Consider the following 19,047-nt stretch of genomic DNA (forward strand, 5'->3'; position numbering starts at 1 on the left):
CTTTACTTTTAGAAAATCCTAACATTACTATCTCTTCTTGAATCCTGCCACTCTCCTTCCCAATTCAGCGGAGGACTTACCATTCCACTCCTGCTCTGAAATTGTATGTATGTCTTCTAACCCTCACCACGATCTCTCCAATAGGCCTCTAGACAACCCAGATATTATCTGGTTCACAGATGGCAGCAGTTTTGTTCTAGAGGGAAAAGGAAAGGCAGGGTACGCAGCAGTTTCTCTCACCGGATGACAGAGGCACCAGCACTACCTGCCAATTCCTCGGCTCAGTTAGCAGAACTAATAGCTCTTACCCGAGCACTTCTACCAGTAGAAGGAAAAAGGGCAAACATTTTCAGATTCTAAATATGCTTTCTTAGTCCTACATGCTCACACAGCAGTCTGGAAGGACGGGGTTTTCCTTACCACTATGGACCACCCTACCAAATACAGGCCTCAAATCCCAGATCTTCTCGAGGGTCTTCAAAGGCCTTAGCAAATACCAGCCATTCATTGTAGGGGACATCAAAAGGGGGATTCTGAGGTAGTCACGGGCAATCGCTTGGCAGACACCACTGCCAGACAAGCCGCCCTTCAGGAGGTATGAGTTCCCAGCAGCCAAGGTGCTGTAGGGGCTCTCATCCCCGAGGCATCCCCACCCGCTCCATCCTATACTGAAGAAGAATAGTCCTGGGTAATGCAGAAAGGTTTCAACTTCTCCCTTCAGGATGGCTTAGCCGAGGAACTATTTTAATTCTACACCAAAATATACAATGGTAAATCATTAAGTCCTTCCACAAATCAACTCACTTGGGAAGGGAATCCCTGGCCACCCTCACTGACAGCACATTTCAAGGAAAGGGGCTATCCAAAGCTATCAATCAGGTAGTATCTTCCTTTCCGACCTTCTTTCTTAATAACCCCCAGGGAACATTTATGCCAATGGCATAATCCCCAGGGAGCAGCCTGCCCAACATAACAGATCCTGTCCAGGGGAAGATTGGCAAATAGATTTTGCCCAGATGCCCCCTAACAAGGACACAAATACATATTAATCTTTGTAGACATCTTATGGGTTGGATAGAGGCCTTTCCAACCTGAACGGAGAGGGCTCAAGAAGCAGCTAAGAAGCTTCTGCATGAAATTATTCCTGGGTTTAGGTTACCCAGCTCACTTCAAAGTGACAACAGGGCAGCCTTTACTGCCACCGCAGCCCCAACAACCTCCAAGGCCCTGGGAGTAGACTACAAACTCCACTGCGCCTGGCAGCTTCAGTCGTCGAGGCACATAGAGAGGGCCGATCAATTTCTAAAAACTGCTATAAGAAAAATCACACAAGAAACCTCTCAGCTGGAAGGAAGCCTTGCCAGTTGCTTTACTCTGGACCAGGGTGGTCCCCAAGGCCCATGTGACTTTCGGCCCCTTCGAGGCACTATATGACTGACCTTTTCTATATTCAGAGCTCTTACTAGACACAGAGGCTTCCTCCCTAGAAACCTGTGCACAGATGGTGGCTCAGTTTCAGGCCACCCTCCAGGAATCAGGCCTACAGCCAAAAACCTAGCCAGGATTCAATTGCCCCATTGTATCCCCCGGGAACCCAGGTTTTACTGAAAGTTTGGAAGGATGGTTCCCCAGGTTCTCAACTGTGACCCTGTGGAAAGGACCCCTCCTTGTTCTTATGTCTTCTCCAACAGCCATCAAAGTTCCTGGCATCTTCAGTTGGATATGTCGCTCTGAAGTCAAACCACGCAAGGAACCAATTAAACCCTCAGGACTTCCAGAATAGGAGGATGATACCACATACTCCTCTGTGGAGCCGGTGGAAGACCCCAAGTTCTTTTCCAAAGGACATTCTTGAGTCTGATAAGTAGCTTCCTATTTTACTCCTTTCCCCCTTTGCTGATGCTAAATTTCTACCTAAAACTGCCTATGAACTAGTCAGTCACATGACCCAATCTTTAAAATTAAATTCTTCCTGTTGGCTTTGTCTTTCTACCCGTAGCTGGAGCTGTGTTCAGCCCTTGTTGCCAGAAGAGTGGGGAAACATCTCCATTACCCAAGGGAAAAAGACTGTACATTCCAGCCCATAGGGCATCATAGCTACTCAAAACCTTGCTAAACTATTACCCAAGATTTTCTCCACTAGCAGTCAATGCTCCCCTAGAGAGCCTCTGTATTCTTACATACTGTATTTTGCTGTGTATAATGCGCACTTTTTTTTTGCCCAAATTTTTGAGGGAAAAATAGGTGTGCACATTATGGCTGGGTGGTACGGTACATAAAATTCCTTGTACCTTGTATCTGTTCTTGTGTTTTGTAATTATTTGCTACATAAAATTTCTTATACCATAATATGTTCAAAAATAAATGCTAGAATTCCTTTATAATCCAATAAAACAAGTATCTAAATATAAATCATTAAATAATTGAATTAAAAAATTAAAACAAAAGATTTTTTTCCCTGAAAGTTTGGTCCAAAAATGCAGGCACGCATTATACACAGCAAAATACAGTGATAAACCATCTTCAGTCAGCTATCCCTTCTGCATTGTCAGCTATGCTCCAGGAGGCACTCCCATGGGAAGGCTTACTAATAGCCAGTGCCCACAAAATTTTCTAATCCCAGGTCCCCCTCTCACAAACAGCACTTTTGGAATTTTCCTCACTGTAATACCCTATATCTCTGGAGGAATTCCTAATCTGAGAAACAAAACAAATTTCATGCATACCTGCTTTCCAAAGCCAGCTGTTCCTAGCCCACCTTTAGACAAAAACTTAGTAAAACTAGCTTACTGCCAAGGCAAGCTGTCCTATCAAGTTAATGAATCCCTCCAACAGGAAAGAGAGGACTATGTCACTCTAGTCCGCAGCTCTCAAGTCACCATACATTGTGGACTGAAGAGGGGCTCTGTCTTTACTGAATTTATAAATAGCACCAGTTTTCACAATCCCATAATAGACCCCCTGGTCTCAGCCTCACTGGCAGCACAAGGATTGCAATGGTCGGGTACTAAATGCCCAAGAACCAAACGACTAGTCAACGGCAGCTGTGTCTTTGTAGAAACCCATTCGATTAAGCTGGCAGATATTGCTTTGCTGGCAGAAATACCCACTTTGACAGGAGTTCATTGGATCTGTGGGTCCTAGGCATACTGGACCTTCCTCCACAGTGGAGGGGAATCGGCCCCTTCAGGTATATTCTTTCTGGTGTTTCCATAGATTGGGAAAATGCCTCCCTCCCATTCCCTTTAGGAAGACAAGGACATCTTTTCAGAAGGGCTGGTCCTGTTATTTCTCTAACATCAATTATTGGGATCCTCTCCACCACAGGAGCAGTGGCAGGGGGTGCTTCACTAGGAATCCACCACTGTCTATCACAGAAAATGGCTGAATCATTAACTAAAATAGGGGAGACGTTTGCAGCACTCCAAGAACAACTGGACTTGTCAGCTGGAGTTGCCCTCCAAAATCGAAGGGCATCAGACCTCCTCACAGCCCCATTGGGAGGAACATGTTCATACCTCAAGGAAGAGTGTTGCTTCTAAGTTAACAAATCAGGACAAGTCCAGCAAAGCATCCAACGCATCCCTGAATCCACATCTAGGATCAAAACTTCAGTGTCTTTTTGGTACTCATTCATGGCTTATGTCTTTACTTCTTCCCTTTGCAACACCATTATTAATCATACTAGTGATATTACTATTTGGACCCATGTTAATCAACTTACTAACTAAATTTATCTCTTCTGGAATAGAGGCTATAAAGCTACAAATGATTGTCATGAACAACTACTGACCTCAGGGGCTGGAGGCTCCAGACTTCTATCACGGGCCAATGGAAGGACACCTCCCTCCACCTCCTCTGACTGATAGTTAGCAAGCAAATGGAACCCAAAGAAGATCAATGTCCTTTTTACAACAAGAAGCAGCCAAAGTGGTCATTGCCCCAAAACCTCCAAAGATTTGGGTTCCTAATGCTTGAGTGGGGGAATGTTAGGTAGGATAGATAGCAAACCAAGGCAAGGAGGAGGAGGGAGATATGTCTCACCCCCTAACTCAGCAGTCCTGAGCCTGGTCTGGTAATGTTGCCAGGTGTTCCAACATCGCAGGAATCACCACACTATCACAGGAGGAGGGCAGTCCTTGAAATTCTATGTATCATTTCCAGTATCTGGGAAAGAAAGCCTCTGAAACTGTGCTTTCATCCCAAGGTCTGAAAGGCCAGAAAGGGCTCACATATTACCTGTCAAGCCACATGTAATTTCTTCACCCCATCCAGCCAACTATATAAATCCTCAGAAGAGAGGACCCGATGCCCTGCCACCCCTGCTCTTACCTTTCTCTCACTCTTCAGCAAAGCCCATTCTCTTCCATGAGATCATATCACCAATAAACCCTGCATGCACAGTAATAGACTTGTTGATCTGTAATTTTTTACTGCATCGGCAAGAAGAACTGAGTTTCTCCCATAACATTTCCTTACCTACAAACTGGCATTCATAAACTTTAACTGCATGGTGGGGCAGCAGTGCCAATTAAATCAGTTAATGTATATGGAAATGAATGTTAAATGTTGAGGCAATATGAATGTTTTCTTCCAGGAATCAAAAACAATTTCAGGAGAGTCTTGGTTTTTAGACACAGATGCCTGGAGTTCTAGGTTATGGTCTGTTTAACTCACCCACTCAACACTCACCATCCACTTCCCCCTGATTTTGGCTAAAACCACAGTAAGCAGGAGGAGAAGGAAATTCTTCGGCTTTGCCTGTTCTCTCAGGCCTTTTATGATCCTGGTGAACGCCTGATGGTGTATGAACTAACCCACTCAACACTCACTTCTGATCAACCACTATCATGCCAGGGGTTACAGGTAGCTTGTGCCCCACAGTCTGGAAGGAGAAATGAACTTAATACATGGCAAGTGATCTCTTGTCCCAGAGGGTGGAGGGAGAGGTTCTCCTGAGGAAATGGGGAAAGGGCCTGACATAGACCTTAAAAAGGAGTAAGAGTTCACCAGGGCCAAAGGGCAAAGGGAACAGAAGTACAGAGATCACAGAGGAAGTGAAGAATGGAGAATGTTTAGTTAAGTCTGCTCATCAGGACTGACTGGCACACAGGAATGGAAACAGCAGGAAATAAGTCCCTTGCTGTTGGAGTCTGCTCTGCCCGGTCTCAAGAAGCTGTAACCCCCCAGCTAAGGCTGAGTGAGAGACCTCCGGACCAGGAGCCACTGAAGGAACAAAACTTATTTCCCTGGCATGAACGCTGCCTGTTCTGTGCCTGGCCTCCAATGCTTGATCAGTTAGCCAATGGTGGGTAAGATTTCCCATGGGGGGAATCATCTAAGACAGGCATGATCACATGGAGGCCTCAGGGAAGAGACTCAGGGCTATGGAAATGAAAGGGTGATCAACATCAACCCCTGCCCCCTCGGTTTTGTTAAAGCCTGAGTCCTTGTTCTTAGTTGTGAGAAATCCAAGTCTCCTGGCTGCCTTTGTCTCCTCTGCCCAACTCAGGCCTGCGGAAATAACAGAGGCGGTGCAGTCCAGACCAGAGTCTGCGGACCCCCAGGATAATCAGGCCTGGGACATAGAATACACAAGATCCTGTGAGATCTGCTTGCTGGAGGATGCTACTGAATTAGAATATGAAGGCATGGGCATGAAATGAGACTAGCCTTTTAGATCCTGTAGTCTTTTTAAGTGATAAGACACAAACTCTCAGCCCAGAATCCCAGCGGGAGTTCTGTCAGTCCCTTTAAAAACTATCTATTCCTTTTGATCTTCCCTGCCAGACCATAATCCACAAACTGTGTCTGTATTCTTAATAAAAGCCTACTCAGGTGGGGACTCAGGGCACTCTCCACTAGAGAGAGTGGCCATTTCATCCCTATTTCCCCACAGGACTTGGTTGTCTCTGTGTATGTTTTTCTCCTGTTTCAACGAACATCCGCAGCAGAGATGGATACTGCTGGCCAGTATTCTCCACACCTTTCACCTATGAACCAGAATGAGAAGAGTACTTATGTGACATCAAGAGCCATAAGACTTAGGCTTAGGGTTTAGACAGAGAAATTGTATGATCTGAATTACCACTGCAGCATGTGGGGGCTGGACAAGTGAACTAGGGCAATAACTGAGGACTTAAAGAGGAGGAGAATCACTGTGGAGAAAAAATGGGCAAGGTTTGATAATTCTGAATGTGGGCCTCAGGAAAAGGAAGGGCAGAGTCAAGTTTCAAGCCTTGCTAGGTAAGGGAAGGGTAGGACCCCTTGCAGAATTGGAGAGATTCCTGGAGAGGTGTAGGTGGTTCTGTTACTTAAAGGTCTACAAGCAGTCAAAACCAACTCAAGCATGCTTAGCTAAGAGGGAATTTACTAGAATTTTTCTGGAGTTTCTCATGAATCCATGGAACAGTTGAATTAACCAGAAAGACTGGAAACTGGGACAATTCTAAGGGACCCCAGCACCAGGATTCAAAATGGACCTTTCCCCTGCACAGTACCATTTATAGTTAGCCCAAGTCTGTCTCTCTCACTTCAAGGCTAGGAGAAATCTCTGTGAGTGACTCAGTCTCAGGCAGGTAGGTACCTCCTCGTGCCTGCCAATCAACTGTGATAAAGAAGTCAAGTGGCTTTCAGTTAGCTTATCCTGTGGGCTGGGGTCAGTTTCCAAAGAATGGAGAATCCATTTAGACCTGGGCAAACAATCAGAAAAGATCTACCACAATGAGCAAGATGATAGGTTTGGATTTGCCTGGGCTGGGTTTTAAAAGCCATCTTCTGACTGAATTGACAAGCTAACAATTAGAAAGGAGAGGTTGAGCAGACCACGCAGAGCAGGAGGTTTGCCGGCCATTACCATTGAGAATGAGAAGGACAGCTGAGCAGAGCATTAGAACATCAGGGAAGATAATTGGGAGCCGTGAACCAGGCACGGCTGCGTTCCATAAGTGACGAGAAGAAAGTTAGGTAGATTACTCAGAAAAATGTGTTAAAGAAGCCAAAGAAAGACCAGATTTATGGGGGAAATGTTAGGTATCCTGAGAGATTCAGCAGTGTTTAAGGGTTGAATATAAAGCCTGTTGGATTTGGTGGTTCGAACGTGACCTTCTCAAGTGGCAAGGGCAGAATTTAGAGGCGGCACCGTCAATGGGTAGTCAATGGGAGGAAGGGTTGTGGGTCTAGGAGGAACCAGAGTAGAGGGAAAGCTTGTGCTTTTAAGTTTGGGGAGAGAATTGGACTGAGTTTATAAACCTGAGGGGTGAGAGCCAGCCAAGAGGTCAAACCGATGATGAGTTAACATAAGCCCCAAGGAAGAGATTAGGGATTTGGGACCAAGGACATGAGTTGGTGTGTTCACTCTGAAAGAGCTTTGGGATACTTCTTTCATCCTGAGATGAGAGACAAATAACAGAGAGCTGTTGGAGGAAAAATTTGAGGTCAAAGGAGAGAGGTTGCAGCCTGTTCCTCTGAGTGTTCAGTCTTCTCCATGAACAGGAAAAGAGGGTGGGAGTTCTGCTGAGGCTCTCAGTTTCAAGAATGCAGGTTGAACATAACTATTTTCAATTGGTGGAAATTTAAAGAAACTCTTCACAAGGTGAGAAAAAGCTTTTGTTAAGGACCACCAAGCTAGACACACACACAAAATAATTATTATTATTATTTGCCATGTATACCAGTTTTGGAAATTGTCCTAAAAATTTTCAGGTTGCTTTGAAGAATATTATAGAAAAGACATAAAATATCCCAATTATCTACTTTTAAAAAAATAGAAAACTCAGCAATATATTCAACAACAAATAAAATACAATTGCTGTTTCAAAGAAAAAACAAAAATTAGATTTCTATTGGTCAACATTCAGTATTTTAGTGAATACTGAATGTCCATAGAAGAAAATGTACATAATAATGAAATAAGTGGCTCTCCATATGACCTCTAAGTAATATGAACCACTTCTCAAAACAATCGTGATGCCTAAGCCTTTCAGCCCATCTCTCAGAGCTGGTGGAGGCCTTGGAAGTCACACCCCTGGCATCTTGGAAGATACTTTTGAGAAAGTTCAAAGAAATTCAGAGGGGAGATGGGCTTGTGTATCATCTTAATCTTCGTGTTTCTAGAAACTGTTTTATCAAATCTTCCACAATTGGTCAGGCTGACTGGCCACACTGGAGAATCTCAATGAACTACAATTTTCATGTTATCTTTTACAATCTTGCGGCATACACATATCTTGTGGCTCCATTGCCCCAATGAGTTTTTTCTTGCTATTGTCAGGTAACTGTAGACTAAAAAGGAAACAGGAAGAGATAGCATCTCAACAATCACAAAGCCGGAGGGATTATCCCTGTACCTTGAAGAACAACCACACAGCTCTTGAACAAGGGCCCAGCTTTCTGTGGGAATTCAATTGGGGAGGGTTGGTAGGTGAGGGAGTGAACACAGGTCAGCTAATCCCAGTGTCTGTGTGACTGCTGTGAACACAAAATGTATTTGGGACCTCCATTTTTTCCCTCAAATATTCTTTGGGACCTTCTCCTTCTCCTCCTCCTTCTTTTTATTCAAGCAGGCTGTGCTTCTTTCTCTGACATTCATCATCAGGGTATGTTAGTGCCATTGATATGTCTTACCTTGCCGGTACAGTATGACTCTTTGTGACAGTAACTTTGTCCGTGTATCTCCAGGTCCTCTCATCCTGTGGTGCTACAGGAACCATTCTGACGCCCACAAGCATGCTCTCACCCATCACATTTTGATATATGACTAATTTCATTGCATAGGGACAACTTGGTTTCTGAGACCACTTAGCACCTTTTCTCCTGACCTCAGAGGGGTCTTCCAGGCACTCCTTGAACCATGAAAGTATCTGAAGCCTCCTGACTCTCTGATGATACATTTAGCTTTGGTTGCTGAGAAGGTCCTTCAGTATTAAAATCAGACCTGCCTTGGTGACTTTGACCTTTTTGTTGTGGCTGAACTTCTTCCTGCAGATCCTGTCCCACTCAGGGCTGCTCTTCTCTGGGCTCACAGTTCAGTTCCTCAACCCCTCTTCTAGGTGGTTTCCAGGTGGTTCTCTCATGACTGCTTGCCTGTCAGCTGCATTGTAGTCTCATTGCTACAAAATATGATACTCAGACTGCAGGTTTGCTCTGGCTGCTACACATTAGTGTGAAAATAATACTTCTACTAGGGCTCCACATCCCAGGAAATGAAGCTATATTTTAAAAAATGTCCACATCTTATCTTTTTTTGCTTCTCGTGACCAAATATGTAACCACTCAAACACTTAGAGTTTTAAAATGACTATCATGAAAACCTTCTGTCATTTTCAGGAATATTTGTCAACTTAATCCTAGGGCTTCGCATGTATTCCTGTGGTATTTCACTCTTTTATCACACAGTCCATAGGTAAAGCACTTCTCTAACATTTAAAATAAGCACAGTTTGAAATATAAGTAGAGATAGTTAAAGTTTTTCAAGTGCAAAATGGGCTGCTTTTAAGTACTAGAGAATTTACACATATATATTCACGAGACCAGAAAATCTCCCATGGCCTGGACCCCCTGTGGCTAGCTGTCTCCTTCATACACAAACGCACACACGTGCACCTACATGCACACATGGCATTGCTGTTAAACTCCTTTTTCTGTGCATTTTTTTGTAATATGGAACTTCATAATTTATGTATTTTCCCATAATATCACCTTATAGTCACAGAGCAGGGATCCTATTTTATACAGTAAAGAATGAGACTCAGAGATGTTCAGTAACCAAGTTAAAACAAAGAGAAATGCAGTCCTCAGACCTCACTCGTTTGAGTAGCATATTTGCTGCAGAAGAGTCAAGAGTTTTGTTTTGAGCTCCAACTCTCATTAGAGGAGAATGACCTTATTGGGAGATGTTTTTCCAGCCTAAAAAAAAAAAAAAAAAAAAACCCTCACAAAAAACACAAAACTCCTGCCCTCTCTCCACCTCCATCTATGGCCAATGTCTGCCCTCTTCTGGCCAAAGAGAGAATGACAGCTATCACTGAGCAAATCTTCAGACCAAAAATCAGACCTTGGAATTGGGGAAATTGGTAGTTGCTCCATGATAATTGCTGCTTTTTAGTGAATTCTGCTTCTGGCTCTGCATATGTCTTTGCACCCTCAGAGCAGCTTCGTTCCCACGCACTTGAGCTAGGTGAATTCTGAACTGCTCACAAGCCTTCATTCTAAGAATGATAAAGAAGGTTGTGCGCTAACGATGTCCTTGAGCCGTATAGGGTGCCTAATCAGACCCGGTGTGCTGGCTTCGCTGCCCGAGCAGTGTTGGTATAACTATATGTAAGTTAGGATTGTTACAGAATGGACCCGTGGTCGGGGATAAGATGCTGTTACTGAATGGATCCTCCTCCCCTGAGGTCCCTCTGCACTAGGTGTGCCTTGCCCACTGCCCTTAGGAATTGTGGCTCTTATTGCCAGAGTTTGGTAAAAAGGAAAGGAACTAGTTATTCAAAAGTCATACAGGTTTAGACTAATGACAGAATATCACCATTAAAATACCAAAGTCTCTTAAAACACCCACAAACACACACAGTCCTTCCTTCCCCACTTTGCCCAACCAGGCCATTCAGGGGTACCATATCTCAGGAAAAGCTATAAACCCCTAGCTTGGCTAGACTCCTGGTTCCTCCCAGTACTCCATCCTTAGCTGGGAGGCCTCCCACAGTTCCCAGCACCATCAGCTGTGTCACCACTGTCATCTCCAGTTCTTAATCCACAACCACATGGCACCTTCTCCTGGCCCACCAGCGAGAGTCCTTTAACCCCTTTCTTTCCCGAATGGCCTCTCATTGTCCTCCCTTACAGTCTTGTGTTGTCCTTCTGCATTCTTTCAAACTGCTAAGAGCTCCACATGGTTGCTCCATCTTGTTTTCCTGCTTCCTAAGCCACATGGTCAAGGGATCCCTCAAAACTACATGGTTAGGAGAGAAGCGTGGCTGGCACACCTGGGTTTAAATCCTGGCAAGAGTCTTCCTCTGTAACTGAATTTCCAACTCATCCCACAGTTGGCTACACCTGCCAGCACTCCTGCATTTTTCAGTCTTTCTTGGCTGCCATGGTAAGTCTGGGCAGGCATGGCCCCATGGTGTGGAGCAACCCATCTCCATGCTCTCACACGGATGCTGTAACCAGGGAGAGCTGCCTCCCAGCTATATCACAGGTCAAAGTCACACCCATCTCCCTAGCTAGCCTGCTATTGATATGCAAGATAACAATTTTTGCATATCAGGTGTGAAGCTGGCCAGATGTTGATATGCAAAATAACTCTCAATGGTCCTGCTCCATTTGTGCCATTCCCCATGCTGGCCTTCCTTGGATGGTGGGGCTATCCTATTTTTCTGTATTTCCAGGACACCCCCAGTTCTGGGCCCTGTTCCAAATCCTTCGTTAGAGGAGCCTCAACTACACCCTGTTACAGGATAGTATTATATGCAGAGATTTTCTGGAAAATGTCTTCAGAAATTCTCTAGAAAACAGTATATGTAGCCTGTCCTTTTCATAATAAACATATCTAGCCCTGGCTGTTATAGCTCAGTGGATTGAGCCCATGCTCAATCCTTAAGCCTGTGAACCAAAAGGGTTCAAAGGGTTTGATTCCCAGTCAGGGTAAATGCTGGGCTGCAGACCAGCTCCCCAGTAGGGGTCACATGAGGAGCAACCACACACTGATGTTTCTGTCCCTCCCTATCTCCCTCTCTTTCCCTCTCTAAAAATAAATAAATAAAAATCTTAAAAATAACACTGTATCTAGAAAATCATTCAGCGTTATTCTATCTCCAGCATGATTTGAATCACTTTACTTTTGTAGTCTCTAGTATGGATATATCATAATTTTTTCATTAATCCCTTATGTTGGACCTTTAAATGATTTGCAAAGTTTGACTATTACATCATATGCTGAAATGACCATCTTGGATGTAAATGTTTTTGTAGATCTCTGATTGTTGCGTTAGGATCAGTTCCTAAGAGTAGAGTCACCAGGGCCAAAGTTCAATTATTTGATCTCTAAATGTACATTGAGGATCCTGTTGTGGACCAGGTACTGAGCTAAGCACCTGCGAGGGATCAATAAGCAAAGTCCCTGTTATCAAGGTGTATGTTGATCTGGCAGGGGAAGGTGGGAATGGAAATAGGTAATAAATAAATACAGTGATAGCGAAGAAGGCTATGGAAAAAAGCATTTACCATGGACACCTGTTAGCTTAAAGTGCCCTCCGGAAATGTACCACCAGCAGAATAGACCTGTGGCTTTGTATCCTCACTAACATTGTGAGTTTCAATTTGCCACTTCAATAGCCAAAAAAAAAAAGAGTTAAATTTTGCACTTATTTCTTGACCAGTGACATTGAACAAGTTCCACATTCCTGTAAGCTTATGTTTTTGAGTTGTCAGTTAATTATCTTCATCTGCTGTCCTCTGATATTCTGACTTAGGATATTTATCCTTTGTCTCACTTGCTTTTAATTTTGTTTTTGATGTTTCCTGGGACATAAGCTTTCTAATTTTTATGTAGTCAAATCTGTAATTCATTTTTTTAAGTTTCTATCTTTGCTGTAATGCTTAGGGGAAACTTCCTAATCTAAGATAATAAAGTAAGTTACCCACATTTTTTCTAGGTTTTACATTTTTCTATTTTAGTTTTCTTTAATTCATCAATTCATACGAGTTTTCAATTAAATGGAAATGTCAATTACAATTTTTTTTTTCAAATAATAACCCCACCATGAATTTTCAGGTAATAGTTGAGAAAGACTGGATCTTAAGCCACTTAAAGAGGCCATCGGTGTTGTTCACACCTGAACTGAGACTGTGCGGGTGGGGTGGGGCCGATGAAGCCGAACCGCTCCAGACGACAGCTGTGCCAGAGGCTGCCAGAGAGAGGCAGAGCATTCTGGGCCCCACTACTCAGAAGTCTCCCTAGGGCTCCCAGAGAGCACACCTATGGTTTTGACAGTATGAGCCTTGTCCATGTCAAGGAAATGTACCACCTGGACCTCCCAGGAAGCTGCCCTGAAAAGCAGTCTGCTCCTCTGTGCCAGAGCCTGGGACATGGCTTCTGGGGCCAGAAGCTGGCGGCTACATTGATTGGATCAATACAAGGGAACCACTTGAGCCTCTTCTGTGGATAAAAAGGGAAACGAATGATGACCTGGTGAAATGGACAGAGCTCAAGGGCCTGGCCAGCGCTTCAATTCTACAGCTAATTGCTGTGTGTCCTGAGCCAAGTTACCATGCCTCTCCAGGTCCAGTTTGATCAAATCAGATGTTCTTTCTATTATAACACTTTTAGCCTCATCAATTGGTTGGGAAGAATATTGCAGAAGGATATACACTGCATAGTTTGGAATACAAGCTGCATTTGTACAGATAAAATTTGGGATTGTGCACAATATACTAGCTTGATCTAGAGGACTAAGAGTGTGTCTGTGAAAGAGAAACATATTGCAGAAAGAGAGGAAGAAGGAGGAAAGAAGGAAGAGAGGAAGAAATGAAGGAAGGAAGGAAATTGAAAATAAATTGGGTCTGTGAGAAAATATTGAATTAAGCTTTGTTGTTGTGAATTACAATTTCTGCCAATCATTCTGACCTGCACAGAGGTGAGTGGGAGGGGTAGGGGCCACTCATGCAGGTGAGTTGGCAAACTTTTAACCCACTAGCTGGCTCCCAACAGTCCTGTTAGTCTTCGAAGTTAACACTTGAAACCTCTCTTGCCCAAGATGGCAGCTGGCAGACCTGGTGGTCCCACATTTGCATGCAGATCAACCAGCAGGGAAATTTGGGGAAAGAGACAGATCCCACAACCCAGGGTTCCGGTGTGGGAAAATAAAGCCTTGAAACCTCTGGCTGTAAAAACTGTGGAGGTTGTGGCAGTGGGAGATACTCCCAGTCTCACAGGAGAGTCCACTTGGAGGGACCTACAGGGTTCTAGAACATACACAAACCTACCCACCTTGGAATCAACACCAGAAGGACCCAATTCGATTGGGGTAGCAAAGGAAGAGACTGAAAATGGCACAACAGCCAAGCAAGGGGCATTGTTTCCTCTCTGACCCCTCCCCCACATACAGCTCCACCACACAGTGACATGGGTTGCCCCACCCTGGTGAATACCTAGGGCTCTACGCCTTACAATGTAACAGGTGCACCAAGACAAAGAAATATGGCCCAAATGAAAGAACAGATCAAAAATCCAGAAAAAGAACTAAGTGACAAGGAAATAGCCCATCTATCAAATGCAGAGTTCAAAACACTGGAAATCAGGATGCTCACAGAAATGACTGAGTACAGATGCAAAATAGAGGAAGAAGTGAAGGCAATATGAAGTGAAATAAAGATGCAGGGAACCATTTGTGAAGGAAAAGAAATGAAGACTCAAATCAACAACTTGGACCAGAAGGAAGAAATAAACATTAAATCAGAACAGAATGAAGAAACACGGATTCAAAAAAATGAGGAGAGGCTTAGGAACCCGTGGGACAACTTTAAACATCCGAAACATAGGGATGCCAGAAGGAGAAGAGAAAAAGTAAGAAATTGAAAACTTATTTGAAAAAATAATGAAGGAAAACTTCCCCAGTCTAATGAAGGAAATAGCCATGCAAGGCCAGGAAGCTCAGAGAGTCCCAAAGAAGTTGGACCCAAGGAGGAACACACCAAAACACAGCCTAGTTAAATTAACCAAGATTAAAGATAAGGACAGAATCTTAAAAGCAGCAAGAGAAAAGGAGAGAGTTATCTACAAATGAGTCCCCATAAGACTATCAGTTGATTTCTCGAAAGAAAGTTTAGAGGCAAGAAGGGGCTGAAAATATTTCAAGTCATGAAAGGCAAGGACCTACATCCAAGATCACTCTATCCAGCAAAGCTATCATTTAGAATGGAAGGGCAGATAAAGTGCTTCCCAGATAAGGTCAAGTTAAGGAGTTCATCATTACCAAGCCCTTATTATATGATATGTTAAAGGAATTTATCTAAGAAATAGAAGAATATCAAAACAATAAACAGTAAAATGACAACAAACTCACAACTATCAACAACTGAACCTAAAAAACAAAACCAAAAACAAACTAAGCAAACAACTAGAACAGGCACAGAATCAGGGAAATGGAGATCACATGGAGGTTATCAGTGGGGAGGAGGCAGGGGGGAGAATGGGGAAAAAGGTATAGGGAATAAGAAGCATAACTGGTAGGTACAAAATAGACAGGGGGAGACTAATAGTACAGAAAATGGAAAAGCCAAGTAACTTACATGTACAACCCATGGACATGAAGTAAGGTGGGGGAATGCTGGAAGGAGGGGTGGTACAAGGCAGAGGGGGATACAGGGGAGAAAAAAATGGGACAACTGTAATAGCATAATCAATAAAATATACTTTAAAAAAAAAAGAAAGGAAAAGAAACCTCCCTTGCCCAGAATTAGTGTCAGTCATAGCTATTTGCTGCTCTCTGCTGGCCAAAACAAATAATGACTGCATTACACAGGACAGTTTTCTCTGATTGCAATAATATTCATTTCTATAAATGAATATTATTACACATGAATGAATATTATAAACACATATTTATAGAGCTCCTAGTGCCATGCACTGTTAAAAAACAGACCAGGAACCAACACAGAAAAAAAGTCCTACCTTCGTGGTACTTAATTCAATAAAAACAATTATAGCATCAAACATTTGTACAATATATGTGCCAGGTAGTATTTTAATTGTTTGATATTTATCAACTTATTTAAATCCTGAAATCAGTTCTATAAGGTAGAGGTATGATTATATTCCATTTCACAGATGAGGAAACTGGTGCACAGAGAGGGTGAATGCTTGCCCTGAGGCCACACAGCTGGGAAGTAACAGAGCCTGGTTTAACTCAGTCTGGCTCCAAAGCCTGTTTTTAATCACACCATGCCCTGCCTTTACTGGCATGTTCCAGGACATACGCTTTCTTTCCTGTCCCAAATATTGCACAGACAGCAGCGCTCTTAGATGGGAAGGCAAACACTGAGTGTTCCTTTGGCTCAGCCACTCCTCTGTCTCAGCCACTGTGCGGTCATGAGCCTGTCCCTTACCCTTGTCATGTGGGAAGATCAACACACTCATGGGCGTGCTCCTAACAGGAACCTACCAGATATTGTCCCAGGCCTCCTGGAAGCCACAGGAGGGGCTGAATCTTTGACCTGCCACTCCAGGCCCCTGTCTTGAGGTCCTTGTGATCCTGCTTCTCCAGTTTGGCATTAAGGGCAGGAAGCAACCTGGAAGTTAGTGATGAAACTGAAAGTTGTTCCCTTCTTGGCCTAGATCTCGGGCAAAAAGATAACAGACAGCAAGAGGGCTTCAGGTCAGCTCCCGGGAGAGCGGACATTACTGCCGGGAAGGTGCAGACCTGCTGGGCTGCATAAGACACCAGCGCTGCTGCGAGGAGGGTAAGGGAGAAGGGCAGTGGGACATGGAAGGAGTCCTTGAACATTTAGAAGCCCTAGATTTCTGTTTGTTAATTTTTTATTATCATGTGTCCAACCTCACACAAAACATTAATTTTGTAGGGAGAGAAAAACATATTTTTTAATTCCATTTAGAAATTTGCCAATGTTGTTAAAAGGCAAATTTTAAAAATATTGTATTATGGTTTACCCCAGAATCCCCTCTTCTCTCATCACACTTGCTAGAACTTATATTGGCCACAACTTCACCCTGCAAGAGAAAATGCTTCATCAATCGTCACTTCCTCGCCACTGGTAGGAATGAATTAACGTGAGTACGGAGGTATGACTGTAACAACAACAATAATAGCTACTTTTTTACAAAGCACTGATTATGTCCCAGTGCCTCACAGCAGCCCCAGGATGTAGGTACTTGTTATTCATGCCCACTTCCAGATGGGCATTCTGAAGCTCAGAGAGATTAAGTCACTTGCCCTGGATCACACAGCTAACACTCAGGACTGTGCCTGGATGACTCCATTACCACCGCCCTATGCCATGTCCCAGTGTAAATCCAGTGACTTACCTTTTAGGTCACAGGGACCTCTAAGTGTCATCTCAAGAAGCAGAGACAGTTTATCCCTGGGTTTTGTCTGACCACACACAGAACAGGTCCTTTATCCTCACTGCTAAGGTTCTGTCGGTGTGATGTGGAAGCACTGGATCTGTGCACCCCTGAGATGGGGCATGAGGCCAGCTCTCACGTGACCCCAGTGTGCCTGCCTGGAGCAGCCATAAGCCCAAGGAAGTCCAGGAAAGGACCTCTCGAGAGGCAGTCAGTGAGCTGAAACCAGGTACCAGGTGAGGAGCCTTCAGCAGTCCTATATGGGCAGGGGGAGGGGGGGAGGTCCAGGGGAAGAGGCTTGCCAGAGACTACACAGCACCTGGGGGACAGAGCTTGGACTAGAGCCCAGCTCTTGCAAGTTCAAGGTTAGTTTTGCCTGGCAGCACCAACCATGCCCTGCCTCTCAGGACAGCCCAGCAGCAGCAGCAGCATCGCCTGGGAGCATGACAGAAATGCAGACTCTCAGGCAAACCAGGCCTCTCCTCCCAGCCTTGGGCTCACCACGAAGTTTCTTCCACCTGCCTACTCAGTGCTGCTCACACCTGAAGTGGCACCTTCAGACTGGGGACAGGAGAGAGATTTTCCCAAAAGACATTCACCTTCCTTTGTTCACACTATTCCAAAAGGAATCAGCCTATAGTGCAATAGCTGTAAGTTTCGCTGAGGCTCAGGTTTCAGTCATGCCCACTGTCCAACTGGTGCTCTCCACAAGGCTCTTAGCTCTCCAGGAGCTTGCTGGGGGGGCTGAGGGGACCCAGCGACCACCCCATCAGACAGCCAGTTTGGTCTCTACCTGTGACCTAGATCTCAGAAGTCATATAAAACACAAGAGGGATTGAACTGTCCCTCAGTTTTCTCATGCATAAAATGATTACACTACTTTTCTCATAGTGTTGTTGCAAGAAAATCATGCATTAGAACAGGACTTGGCATATAAGAAACTCTTGATAAATGTTAGCTATCATTATCTATCATCAGGGACACCTGGGGAAAATATTTGGCCCAGGACCTTCTTGAATTCCCTAAATGACAAGTAAGGAATGCATATATAGGCTTCCAAATTTCTCCAAATGACATGCTTGTAGAATGTAGTGTTTCTATGTATATTCTCACAAGTTAGCCACAATTTAAATCATCATGAAGAGTTCTCTCTCATGTGGCCAGTATTTACTGAGATTCAGTGTCTTTGTTACCCCATGAGCACTGCCATAGACTCAGCCACGGGCAGAGGCCAATGTAGTCACATGAAGGAAAGGTCCTCTCCATCCCCCCTGCCTCCCAGAACGGAGACCTTTGCTCGGAGTCCAGCTGGGAAGTGGGCATAATTCCAGTTTGTGCCACAACAAAGCTGCCAGATCTTATGCTATGGGCTCATTCCACTGGGAACTGTTCAAGCCAAGGAAATTGAAACTATGGCTGCCAGGGGCCGACACGGCTTTTCCTAAGGTGCAGTTCGTGGGACGCTCGTTCCGGTGTTGAGTCGTTGCTGAGCTGCCCCGTGAGTCTGAAAAGCACTGGCACTGTTAGCAAGTTTCTCTTTGGAGGACATTTTCATCTTTCACATGTCAGCAGAGTCTTCAAGGGAGAGACGGGATGACGTACTTTCTCAAACTCATTTGACCCTTCTGCTGGCTTGTGTTGACAGGACAACCTGTGGGACCCAGCATTCTGGAGCAGTGCTTTGCAAGTCTTCACCCGCTCAGGGCCCACCTGAGGGGCTCACTAAGGTGCAGTTTCTGATTTGTAAGGTCTTGGGAGGAGCCTGAGGTTCTGCATTTCTTCTTCTTTTTTATTAAGGATAGCTGTGTCTTCACCTGTTGTCAAATCTTCTCCCCAAATACTCTTGTGAGCACCTCTGGATGTGTTTATGTGTGTTTGTGTGGGGGTGGGGAGTAGACGAAGCCTGTCAGCTCCTAAAGGGACAAAGTACTCCCCACCTGCAGGGTTTCCTCCACCCTCAGCTT

The 19,047-nt window shown here is 44.3% G+C and overlaps 1 protein-coding gene across 1 annotated transcript in view; it reads left to right on the top strand.

Annotated features, from left to right (window-relative positions):
- WLS (Wnt ligand secretion mediator) overlaps positions 1-2,330 on the top strand; it is a 110,930-nt gene extending 108,600 nt beyond the window's left edge. The window contains exon 12 of the mRNA XM_045835505.1: positions 1,692-2,330. Within this exon, the coding sequence (XP_045691461.1) occupies positions 1,692-1,783 (92 nt within the window). The 3' untranslated portion in view covers positions 1,784-2,330. The remainder of the gene's footprint in view (positions 1-1,691) is intronic.
- The last annotated feature ends 16,717 nt before the right edge of the window (positions 2,331-19,047 follow it).

The sequence above is a fragment of the Phyllostomus hastatus genome, unplaced genomic scaffold (assembly GCF_019186645.2).
Source record: "Phyllostomus hastatus isolate PE091 unplaced genomic scaffold, TTU_PhHast_1.1 phas_contig_209, whole genome shotgun sequence".
NCBI classification, from domain to species: Eukaryota; Metazoa; Chordata; class Mammalia; order Chiroptera; family Phyllostomidae; genus Phyllostomus; species Phyllostomus hastatus.